Below are 13,188 nucleotides of genomic sequence, written 5' to 3' on the forward strand. Positions count from 1 at the left end.
TGTGTTTCTATGTTCTTCTTAAGTATGTCTGGAAATCTTTATGGCAAAAAAACCTTAACTGGTTTTATATAAATTACAATAGTAAAATGCCCTAAAGCACAAACGCAATTTTTCTTTAATATTTTGTAAGAAGTATGAAGTACTTGTATGAAGTACGAGTCCGATTCAGTTGAAACTTGGCACATGGCTAGAAATAGATGTGCTTCAGATGAAAATTAACATCATAAGATGATTTCTTCTTCGTGTGACAGGTCAAGTGACAATCCACGTGACATTAAATGTTTGCAATATATCATCTACATGTATGTGTTCTTGTCATTAATCTTGTAAGGCGTTCATCACTGGTTTCAAATGAAAGCAGCTGTGTTTGTCCACAAACACATTTCTAGTTTAATTGTAATTTCTTTAAGTAATTTCTTTCATTTTCAAGTCTTTGTTTTTTTGTGATATTTCTGTAATAAATTCTTTGTTGTCCGTTTTTTTTTTAAATTTAGAAGTTCGTGTCTTTTGTTTCTATTCAGTTGCTTGCAGCATTTTCCTTCAATGATCCTTGGTTAGTTACATTTAGTTTTTTTTAGTAGTGTGAGTTCCTACAGAACGTGTCATTTTCTAGGTCCTCAAAGATATCCTGAGTGACTTGATTCAGAGTTCAGAGGTTTGCAAAATTTGTTCATTGATTTTGTTTTATCACTTTTCAGGTTTAACTGTTGCAGATTTGGTCTTCCCATGGTAAGTCCTTCTTTGCGTGCAGTAGTCGGTGAGAGCTCAATTCTGTACCAACCATATCTCCCATGTACATGTAATTAGGAATTTTGCTGCCACAAAAGGCAGTGGTTCGGCTTTAGGGTCTGTGTGTGAAAGAGAGGGCACTTCTGCAACATCTCATGTTTAATCTAAAGAAGTATCCACCAATGTTACAATCTATGTATACTTGGAGAAGCATTCCTAAACTCCAGCTCCCGATTCATTTGTGCTAGGAACTTTCCTGCAAGTGTATGCAAGTCCTCAAACAAACTCTTCAGGCATGCAACTTTTCCTGGGATCAGCTGATTTCCTCATTTTTCACTTATCACTTATGCCATTAATAATGAAAAACACTGTACAAAGTCTTGTAAAGATTGGAATTTCCTTGTTTTTTTTTGTCAAAGTCCAAGTTGCATGCCTGACTCCTCTGTACGTGAAACCAATGGCATGCTTGTTAAACTTGAGTTTTCAAATAGCATCTGTTTGGATCCCCTCATGGAGTAATAGTGGCTTAGATATGTACATGTGCCTTTTTCAGTGCTGCAAAATCAGTTGAACCCATCAGTGGATTTTGAAAGCTCTTAGGGAAATACATGTACATGTACCTCTCCTTTTTCCATACAGCTGCAATGACATGTATGAACCCATCATCCTTCAGGCAGCATTGCTTGATTAGGGATCACAACAAAATGGTGGACGTGAGCTAGTCATTGAAGAACTGGTCCTCGCTGAAGCTATGTCTCGACCTGTGAGCCTTTTAATCCTTGGCCCTTAACAATGGATTCTCTTTCAGTGAGACCTGCCTTGTTGTGGCCAAGTACATCCCAGCCAAAGGATTCTACCCATAGCCCCCTCCAAAAAAAAAAAAAATAAGCTGCCCATTGTGAGATAGCTTTGATGTTTGTGATCATTGTTAATACATGTACTTAGAACCTGGGCAGATAAGTTGTGTTTTGCTTAGCAGGATCAGGCCATAGAGAACTTTGAGAACATGGAGAACTTGTGAGCATTGCCCCAGAATACCTGCTGATTCTGTTGTGAGCATGCTTGTATGGGGTCAGATGCTTTTGACATGGAAGGGCTCTGTGTCGCACAGAGCAGAGTCAAAGAAAAATTCTCAAATTCGTGTCCTGCGGAAGTATTCAGTGAGATCTTGACAGAGTTCTACCTGGTTCACTGTGGGGGAAGTGGGACAGAACTTCAGACCCTTGGAGAGAAGTTAGTGTTCAGCATCAGTTATAGACGAAGAAGAAAGGTTGACCACAGTTTTGGAGGTGGTGGATGGTAAGGGCTGGAGCTTAGGATACCTGAAACATCTATGCCTATGTTGTTGTTTGGCCAAAATGCCACCTATCTTCTTCCTCCTGACATGAAGAACAAACTCAAGATTAGTGAGGCCTCTTTCCATTTCGATGCACAGGTTACTATTCATAGTATCAAGACAGATCTAAGTTCTGAATCGAGATGGGCTATGTCCTGATGGTGGTTCTGAATTGTGATTTGATACTGTTGAGAAAGAATATTGAGTAATTGGATAGAGGCACCATGGAGAACTTGATTCCATCTTTTCTGCAGGTGAGGAGAGAGGGTACCTAAGCATGGGGTGGATGAGAGTTGTAAACCTGTGGGAATAAGACGTGACAAGGCAAAGAACCTGTAATTATCCTGGTGGTGGGTGTAGTGGAGGGCGTTCTCTCTCATTTTATGGAGCTGTGAAAATAAACATGGGGTTGTTCATACCTGTAGAGAGGGAAAGAATAATATCAGTATTATATACAACAGAGAAGATGACAACATTGCAATTACCTGCAGGGAAGGAGAGAATAGTAGTGTCATTAGTAGACGAAACAAAGAAGACGCTGCAATTACCTGTAGAGAGGGGAGAATATATCATTAGGACAAAAAACAGACAAGATGACAATGCTGCAATAAAACCAGGAAACAGGAATAAATCCCAAACAAAAAGGACAAACTTACAGGACAGCAAGGAGGATCATCACAAAGGGATATAGTAACAGAGATATGTAATACAAAACTGCTGCAAAGTGCATCCTGACTACAGTGACCTAAAATACAAATAAAAAACTATGGAGGGCCTGATGTTTCGATGCTAGCAGAATCTGTCTCAGAGGTAAAATGACAAGTAGACAGGACAAACAATTCAAGAGAAATTGTGAAAGTTACAATGAAAATTTATGATCAAGTTCAGCTCTGTAAACCAGCTAGCGTAGATTTTTTTTATTTTGTAAGGAAATTCATGAAATTGATGAAATACACCTACAGTTTTGTACATTGTATGCCTTACACAATTATATCTTTCATTTTGGGAGAAAAGGGCCTGGCACTCTCAAAAGACGAGATCAAATAAGTTAATCATGCAAGGAAAAGATTACACATTTTGTTTTCTAGCCAATACAAAAACATCATGCCTTTGATTGCTGCCATAAGCCACTAAGAAATGTAGTATACACCAAATGTCAAAGTGCAAGACATGTTGTGAGTGCTGTTGATGAAATTGATTTCCTACACACCGATAGATCATTAGTATAATGTGCAGGAAGAAAGATTGCACAACCTTTGACTAGTCTTCCGTGTGGCTGTGCTGTACCATACAGATTCTGCTTGACATTCCTTTTCCCTGGCTACTTCATAACCTTTGAAGTTTTGGCTAGACCCAAAGGACTTCCTGATAGTCATGAATTGTGCCGTCCGTGTATAACTTTTTTGACTGGAAGTGTTTCTTTTTACTTATGTTACGCAGGCCAGTACTGATCATGTAACCCCAGCCTTCCCAGAGTCTTCTAAATCAACTTTGCTATAAATGTGCCTTTGGTTTCCTACGCAACATTTGGAGGACTTTAGTGGTTTCCTCCTAACAGACACGACAAAATGGCATGGGGAAATAGGTGCGACAAATGTGCACCTTTATACTTCCCAGTTACATGTACATGTATGTTGTATATTAAAAAACAAACAAAAAACCCTGAATATACAAAGTCTTATGTAATTTGGAATTTCCCTTGTTTGCAGACCTCCAAGTCACATGCTTGGATGTCTATCTTGTGTTCAATCTAAATCATCCAAACTTCTCCTAAGATAAAGATGGAGGGCAAATAAGGAGGTAAACAAGGGTTCCTGCAATTTCAGGCAAGTTCCCTACGAAAATGCCTCACAGGATGATGTGCATGTAACTGAAATCCACATTACATTCCTCACACTTTCCATGCTTTCACACTGTAGTTCTGTTTCTGTTCTAGGTTTGTATTTATTATGGGCACGTCAATGTCACTGTCCTTCAGTAGCATGATCAGACACAATGTATCTCAATGGACCATTTTGAAGAAGATTATACGACGGAGCCTCATCTTATTTGGCTTAGGCATCATGCTAGATGGTGAGTGTATTCAGGTATTTGTAGCAGTCATCTTGAATAGATTGGCTCATTTTGAGCAATTATGAAACTGTAACATTGCAAGAGGACAGATCATAGTGTTTCCTTTCCCATTAATACACTATATGTGCTCAGAGCACTGGTAGCAGCTAACATGCAGGAAGATGAGAGCCGTAAGTGATCTTAACAACAGTTTTTGTTGGATTGAATTGATGTTTCACAGCATACATGTAGATGTACTCATAATGTACATGTACCGGTATTTCTTTACATACGTGCCATGTTTGAAAAAGACTGGTCATGAGACAGCTAAGACCTAACATACAGGATACAGTATTACTGAATCAGCCAAGTCTCTAGATTGAGGGAAATTGCACGTTTGCTTTCAGAGGATTTGCTTGATGTACCCTACAGTTATTTCAAGAAATACATTAGAGCATTGACATAGTTCAATGTTCGATTTTTTTTTTGAGGGTTGCAAAAGTAACAGTTTATGTTGTGTTATGACAGCATTTTGTGTTTACCTTGCGTCGAGCATGTTTCAACAGTCATTGGCTGTAACACTACTGCGTAAACATGGTAAAGAAGAGAGCATGTTTTGATCAGTACACCATTTTTGTTTCTACAATGTCATGTACATGTACATATGCTTTCTTGCACATGGATTGCAGATGATGCATGCTCTGACTGTATACAAACATAGTGTCTTTGGAAAGGCTTAAAGCATGGTAGCCAACAAGGGGCACCCAACCCATCTTTTTCAATGATGGGGGATACTGGGTTAGTCTTTGGAAAATTAACCTAATGTCACCTGAATTTTTTCAAAATATTTGCGGTGTTCTTTAATACATGTACATTTGTGTAAATATATCATAATACACAAATGCAGGGGACACAATATACGGATTTGGACTCCTTGGGAAGAAAGTCTCTGATCTTTGACATTGATGAGAAATCAATATAAAATTTGGGAGGGTGAGTGACCTTGGATTAAGGGTCACCCCCATGCTTTACATTAATCAAAATATTACTTTAGTTTTTCTTCATATTGTCGTGTGGGGCCTGATTAGCAAAACTGACTGGTGTGACTTGCTCTGGTGCATACAGACATTCACCTACATGATGTGTGCCATGCACCAGTCTGTACTTGCTTCGATTATGTTTGTGGGCCTGCTTTCCAGTCCCTACACAGTACTGTGGCGGGACAACTGACACCTTTTTGTGGCGGACTAGCAGACTGGCCTGATCGGAGATAGAATTGACCTGGCCTAACCCCACAAATATATTTATTTAACCTTACGCATTAATGAGCGGCTATCCAAACGCAAAGGGGGATATCAGTTAACGAACGGTGGACTATGTCTTAGGGGCTGTTCGTTTGGTGGAAGTTTACCGCTGCTCTGTGATTAAGTTATTGTTTCCGATGTCAATAAAGATTACAATAAATGTCAATAAGTGATACAGGACTGAACTAAATCTCATGGTGACCAGTGATTTTTAAGGCAATTATATGATTGGTTTGTTCAATGTCAGTGCTCAGTTATCCTTTATATACAACAGCAATTAATTATGTACAAAATTACTCACGGGGAGGAAGTCCTACGTGGTCAACTGCACCACGAACGTGATTAATCAACCTTATCCTTAATCTACACCAGGGTAACCCTCACAGTGATCAGGGTAAACCTCACAGCAATCAGGGTAACCCTCACAATAACCAGGGAACCCTCACAGTGATCAGGGTAACCCTCAAAATAACCAGGTAACCCTCAAGTCTAAATAAATAATTAGCTTATAACCGATAAGTCTTGACCACACAAGCAAAAACAATCTTTGCAATTATACAACACAACAGGGTAGACTTATATAACAAAAATCTTTTCATGCCTTACGAAGCAACACAATTCCCAAACTACAAGGTTCAAGGTGAATTAAATAACCCTCACCCACTTCAAGTTATTACGAAATAACACAAGTAAGTTGATTTAGAAGGCAATTATAATAGTCCTCACCAGACTCTAACGGAAGCCTGCACCCAGTAAACCTCAACGAGGAAAGCAAGCTCCCAGACCAGGACCGCAACCAACCGTCGCTATGCCAGCAAGCATGGAACAACGGCACACAATCTTTCTAGTCTAAACTCCGCTAATTCCTCAATTAACTGGTTCACACTGGTTCCCTAACCCTATAATCTACCACTTCTTAAATAAAATCTCCCAATCTTCAAAGAGATCTGATATAATCGGCAGCTCCGGCAACTGAGAACAAGCACCACACTAACCGGTCGCACCAGGTATACTTGAGGTAGATCCCCAACCACCAGCGATCGTACGTCAGATTGAAGCTCGAAACTCAGAACACAACACAACTCCACAGAGCTCTGGTTAGCACGCTGTTATCTTTTGAAGTCCCGGCAACCCATGCAGCCAGCGCCCAGACCTAATTGGTTGCCGTGCGCATATTTAATGCATGATTTAGATGTGCCTGAATTATCAATGACCCAGACTATAAACACAAATCTGCGCAGCTACCCTGTTTCGCCACAGTACCCTATAGAAGTTAACTAGCAACCAGTTTGACAAGCTGTCGCAACATCAGTGGCAGGCCTGTATACATGTACATGATGTATTTCGTTACAGAATCTTATGTATGGTATACACACAACCTACATGTACGTATACACCACTGATTTAACCTTTAGTGGACTGAAAGCCTTTCAACACACATGTACATGTACTTTGAACATGAAGATGTTCCCCATTGCTATTTTGAAGATAACCACAGCTGCTTTGAGAAATCAGCGACTCCAATAGATGCTAAATGGACCCCAAACAACTTGAACAGGTGTTTGTTATGATCCTGGAATGCTCCCGTGGAGTCGGTGTTTCATTTTGATACATTTCATGAGCAGAAAAAGGAGAAATAACATCCAGCCTTTACATTTTTGAACAACATTGAAATATTCATCAAGGGCATTTAAGTTGTCAATTACAGGGCAGAATTGAAGAATTCATTTTCTAAAGACTGACATTAAAATGTACGGGTAACATTACGAGGAGAGCAAAATCAGCATACCTGTGGGTATGTTAATACATATTCTTGCTCTTCATAAATGATGTGAACAGGTCACTGTAAAAATATGTGCATTTGTAGTTACGTGTTAAACTAAGACATTTAAATTGTACACTGATTTTTTACATTGAATTGGTGATTTTAAGCTTAGATAGTATGAGTAAGTTTTGTAGTGCATGATGGACTTGATGTTTTTGTTTATTTCTAAGAAAATCACAAAAAAGTAATTCCCTTCAGCTGTGTTTTTATCTTGTCTTTTAAAGTAGGTGTACACCATTGGTTTTTGTTGTAATTTCACAAGTTTCCTGATTATGGTGTATAATATTCACTGCAACTTACATTCCACTCGCTTGTTTCATGTTTTGAGTCAGTTGCTTTGTGAAAAATAAAAATGCAGAAATTGTACTTTATGTTAACGAAAATCATCGTACTTGGAAATGTACAGCCGCCATATTAGATGATACCATTATGCTCTAGGGTTGATTTAGGATTCACAAAGTTTTTGCATTAAAAAACATACAGCCGCCATATTAGATGATACCATTATGCTCTAGGGGTGATTTAGGATTCACAAAGTTTTTGCATTAAAAAACATTTCCTTAAATAAAATTTAACTTCACACTGATCCAATCTATTTTCTACTTTACGCCTAACACTCGGGTATCTATAATTTCAGTTCACAGTGCTTTTGGTGAAAGAATGTCGGTATTGTTTTAGCTGCTTTCGGTTTATCCGTTCATTATAATAATGGAGACTCCCACAACATCTGCAAACACTGCGTAAAAGAAATTGGCGCCTATTAAAAGGATGTGGTGTACAAAGTGAAATTAACCCTGTTACGATGGTCAGCCAATCATCGTAAAAAAGAGAACAAACTTTTTGTTTTCTCGAAAATTACAGCATTCTGGGTGAAAATATTTTACAGTCTGATTGAGACTGTTATGTACTTTCAAGTAAGATCAGGATTATACGGTAGTCCGATTTTTGGGATTTTACCAACGGTGTACACCACCTTCAAAAAGGGGTGACATATTTTGTATTATAGTAATACTTTGAAATGTTAAGCTTTGATGGGTCCCTTGACCAAGCCCACATTTCATTCTTTTCATGATTTTCCATTCATGTGCCTTCCTTTATAATTGTTAATTTATTTTCAAAAGATATCATAAGTGTTTCGTTGTACTGGGAAAAAAGTCACTGTCAAGTGTGTGACAGCAGCGTCATTTTCCAGAAAATGGCCCATTTGCTCATAGAACTCGTAGAAAAGAGCCCATGTTGTGGCTTCACTATACCAAGTCTCTCCTTGGTGACTCATTTTTTGTTCATTGTCTGATTTGCAGGTGGAACAGATCTGAGCACTTTCCGAGTTCCAGGAGTCCTGCAGAGATTTGCAATATCATATCTTGTTGTGGCAAGCCTGCACTTAGTATCTGCCAAACCAAAGGTTGAAGACTACCGTATCACAGTCAGTTTAAGTTCCTTTTCCATGATAACATTCTTAGGGTCTGTTTGATTTGTTTGTTTTTTTCTCGCACCCGATGAATTAGCCTTTACTAGTTTCATAGTAGTTATATGCTGATCAACCCAATCATGGGCTGGGTACTGCCTTCCTCAATCTTGCAAAGTCCTTCTTAACCTTATGGCTGTATGATGGATCTTACAGCTTTCTGTGAGAAACTCACTTTATTCATATTGCTGCCCATATTAAAAGAAGACTGATCTTTACAGTTTCCTTGACTGAATTTCTTGGCAGGAATGCCTCACATTATACATGTATTATTCTTTTCAGAAGCAGTACCGTCTGATGTTTCGCGATCTGGTTGACTATTGGCATGAATGGCTGGTTATAATATCATTGATGGTCCTATATGTCTGTCTTGTTTTCTTTCTGCCGGTACCAGGATGTCCAACGTAAGCAATGCACAATAGTACAATGTATGTTAGGTCCCCATACTAAAAGGCTTATCCAAAACCCTGTTCTCCAGAGACTCAGTAACAGTGTTGCTGATTATGAATGCCCAACTACAAATAGAGTGCAGCTGGATAAAAACTCAAGGTAGAAAGTTCGCCATATTAAAACATACAATGAAAAGATTGGATGATACTAACAATTTTAAGACAACCAAATCCCAAAATAGCCTCATAATATATTGAAAATTGGTAAAGATAAACTCTCTGTATTATCATACATGTATATAAACCTATGGTTTAATTTTCCTTATCATGAGTGCTTACAATTTCATGTGAGAAAATTAATGTTCACTTGCTCTATGTGTAAGTCTGGCAATCATTGTCGACAGAAATGCCTATCAACATGTCCATATGTTGATGCTTTTCATTGGGAAAATCCCATTCTCATGTTCATCCAGTGCAAGAATGGGGTTTCAAATATGCTCAAAGTGTAATCTCCAAGTGTGCATATGGGTCTTTCTTTTTGAATGGGTTCAAAGTGGGACATACAGGCCAGCAGCTGATTTCATGAAACATACCATAACTTTGAAGCATGCATAAGCTTTGTGCCACAAATTTGTGCCGTAACTGCACAGTATACATGTACGTGTACATGAACTGGCATTCGATTTCACGAAAGCTTGCTCGGTTGCGCCACATATTAATAATATTTTAATATTATGAACCATATGCTGCCAGGTGCTTTTAAAAATGCAGTGCACACATACAGGCAATTTTCAAGATTTTCGGTTTTCAAAATTGTTCAAAATAAACGTTTACATCCACATGAATGATTCTTTGGTGGCTACTCTAAGCTGACAGGTAAACTTCATTGACTCCTGAATATTTCAGCTAGGCCTGTTGCCCTGTAAAGAGAGCCCAGAATCGTGAGGTGTTGCCTAATTTCTTTTGTCTCCAGTGAATTTGAGTGGCATCTTTTCAAACGTGGCTTGATTAGCATGCAGCAGTGCACTTTTGTCTGTGGTGCTAATCTGCGGGTGCGCTAAGCTTAAAACAGTGCTATACTGTTTTAAAACTGTGACGGATTACCTTCAAAAACTGCAAGCCGAAAAATGATGGCAATTCCCAGCAGCAGGTCTTTTGTTCCAAGTACAGTCTTTTGTTACACGGACCAGCTCTTTTGTCCCATTTCAGGCACCTGGTCTCTGAGTATAAACCCATGGTGCTGAAAACGGGGTTCCCCGGCAGCAAAAGGTTAAAATGTGGCGCACTTGAGTAACTTTCTGTGAAATTTCTTGGATGAGGACAATAGAGTACCGAAGTGACCACGTCACATGCACAGTATGTGTGTAAAAGGCATTAGTGCGAGAACCAGTGCTTGAACCATGCATGCTTGTATTCCATTCGTTTGTGTGGCATTCACTGGCTCTACATGATGTTACACTTCTGAACTTTATAATGGCTTCACACTGTGTAGGTGGTCTGTTGCCAGACCGGAGTACACTGTACATGTTACTCACCCATGGAAGGGATAGGATGATGGGAAAAGCTTAACTTACAACAGAGCCCGTTGCTGTAGCTAAAAAATCTCACTAGTTCAGAAGTGATTTTTAAAGCTAAAATATTGTGAACCTACTAAGTATTTTCACTCTGACTTTCGAGTGTTTATTGGAAATATTGAATATTTTTTTGAGGGGATATGAGAATTCCCATGAGTGTGAGAGAATGAAAAATAACTTTCAACAGTATGCATCTCATGCTCAATGCACAGAGGTTATTGGTAAAGCTTAATAATAAATGTAATCTTTTTGGGTCTATTTCAGGGGCTACTTTGGCCCGGGGGGACCTCTTGTGGATGGCCACATGAACTTGACCAACTGTACAGGGGGTGCCACAGGCTACATAGACAGGTGGATCCTGGGTGAGAAGCACCTCTACCCACACCCGACATGCAAGAAGGTGTACCACACCACTGTGAATTATGACCCAGAAGGGATCCTTGGTTCAATACCTTCCATATTCATCACGTTTCTTGGACTTCAGGTATATTTTTTATTATTATTATTATGGTTTATTTTATTTGAATTAAAAACAGCCTAAAGGCTGAAAGCATTCAAAATTACAACTGGTAGATTTAGTTAAAGACCAACTCCAACGATTGTACTTTTTCTCATATTTCAATTCAGAAGAGCTAAGTCTAATGAAAATGGCACATACCAAAAGCTCTTGCAATGCATGTTATTGTTTTAATAAAACACAGTTTTTGTAGCCATTTTTCCTGCGAGTCCAGTAAAATGTAAAAAGTGAAATAGGCCTATACCACATAATGATTAAATACAAGGAAAAAATGAATGGAGAAACAATAAGTCAATTGGCACATAAATTTACAAGGCTTAATACGTAAGAGACAGACTATTTTAAAAATCTGGCCAGTGATGGAATGGTAGATTTCTTGTATCGCTCAGTATGACATCTGGGTATGACAAGACAAGGTGCAATAGTGGGCTTGAGTTTACTACCTTGCTTAGGGACGGTGACCATTTAGATCTGGTATGGAAAGGGCCCAACCTTACCCAGTCTGGTATTAAGCCAGGCCGGTATTCACTCTGCCCTAGGCCCTAGTCTGGTACACAGGCCTTTCTGATTGCACATTTTGAAGTCAGCGAGGCGGATCAATTTATTGCCCCTCAGAGAACAGCAAGAGCTGAGCAAAAAAAGACTTTAATACCGGATTAAAGCCTACATGTACTAGCAAGAGTTGGCTGGAAGAGTTGGCTGGAAGAGTTGGCTGGAAGAGTTGGCTGGAAGAGTTGGCTGGAAGAGTTGGCTGGAAGAGTTGGCTGGAAGAGTTGGCTGGAAGAGTTGGCTGGAAGAGTTGGCTGGAAGAGTTGGCTGGAAGAGTTGGCTGGAAGAGTTGGCTGGAAGAGTTGGCTGGAAGAGGTGGCTGGAAGAGTTGGCTGGAAGAGTTGGGTGGAAGGGTTGGCTGGAAGAGTTGGGGGGAAGAGTTGGGTGGAAGAGTTGGCTGGAAGAGTTGGCTGGAAGAGTTGGCTGGAAGAGTTGGCTGGAAGAGTTGGCTGGAAGAGTTGGCTGGAAGAGTTGGCTGGAAGAGTTGGCTGGAAGAGTTGGCTGGAAGAGTTGGCTGGAAGTGATTATTCCTGCTGCTGGCTGGAGGTGGATTGGATTGTTTCAACTATTAACTCATGGGCAGTTTGAATATTCCATATCTCGATTCTTTTGAAGTAGTTAAGAAAACGGGAAAACAAAGCATGTTTAACTTCCTTTAGCATGCAGTGCCAGCGTTTGCATCAAGGTGCGATATTTTTCAGGTGTAATGCTGCATGCAATAAGGGCACCCCACCAATGTTCTGGATCGGGCTTGGTCCAGAATTCTTTTAGCAGACTATTATTTTCAGACAAGTACAGTTACCGGTATGTTCTGACTGCCAGGTGGACCATCATATGTAAGTGTCCAAGATTGGCAGTTTTCAGACATGCCTTTGCTCGAAGGATTTACCTTTTTTAACAAAAATAAGAACTAACTTTTTTCAACTCCCATTAAACAAAATGCGGACTCGTACATATACGTCTCTGGAGACAATGGCAGGAATATGTAAATTCCATTTCAGATCCTTTTGAATGGTAATACTAATATGTAATAATTTCAAATGTGACACATTCCTAGTTATTGAGTTAATTGACAGAGTACCCTAGGGTATTTCTCTGTCAAAAACTGTCATAGACTGGTATTCAGAGGGTTTGAGCAAAACATCATTGCCATTGCAGCGAAAGAATAAAGGTAAGTTTGAAGTTTGGGCTCTTTGTCATATTTCATATCTTCAAAGTCAGATCATCCACATATTTTCATTGTCTGCAACAGCTCTTACACACATCGCTGACAAGCATAAGAAAAAGAATTGGACCTAATTTTATTCCCTGAGGGACACTAAAGGTATGTTGATTAAGCTTGACCTGAGAGAAAGCTACAGACTATGGGAACAATCGATAATCTGACACCAAGATTTTTAAGCTTTTGTATCACAATAATGTGGTTAACACACTTGAATGCCTTG

The 13,188-nt window shown here is 39.3% G+C and overlaps 1 protein-coding gene across 1 annotated transcript in view; it reads left to right on the forward strand.

Annotated features, from left to right (window-relative positions):
• The first annotated feature begins 751 nt into the window (after positions 1-751).
• The window catches only part of LOC147796046 (heparan-alpha-glucosaminide N-acetyltransferase-like), a 28,074-nt gene continuing 15,637 nt past the window's right edge, over positions 752-13,188 (forward strand). The window contains exons 1-5 of the mRNA XM_087129864.1: positions 752-2,028; positions 4,002-4,138; positions 8,548-8,672; positions 8,997-9,118; positions 10,942-11,161. Of these exons, the coding sequence (XP_086985990.1) occupies positions 1,796-2,028; positions 4,002-4,138; positions 8,548-8,672; positions 8,997-9,118; positions 10,942-11,161 (837 nt within the window). The 5' untranslated portion in view covers positions 752-1,795. The remainder of the gene's footprint in view (positions 2,029-4,001; positions 4,139-8,547; positions 8,673-8,996; positions 9,119-10,941; positions 11,162-13,188) is intronic.

This window comes from Acanthaster planci, linkage group LG19 (genome assembly GCF_054643075.1).
Source record: "Acanthaster planci isolate LZ-2023a linkage group LG19, COTS_SCS, whole genome shotgun sequence".
In the NCBI taxonomy this organism is placed as follows: domain Eukaryota; kingdom Metazoa; phylum Echinodermata; class Asteroidea; order Valvatida; family Acanthasteridae; genus Acanthaster; species Acanthaster planci.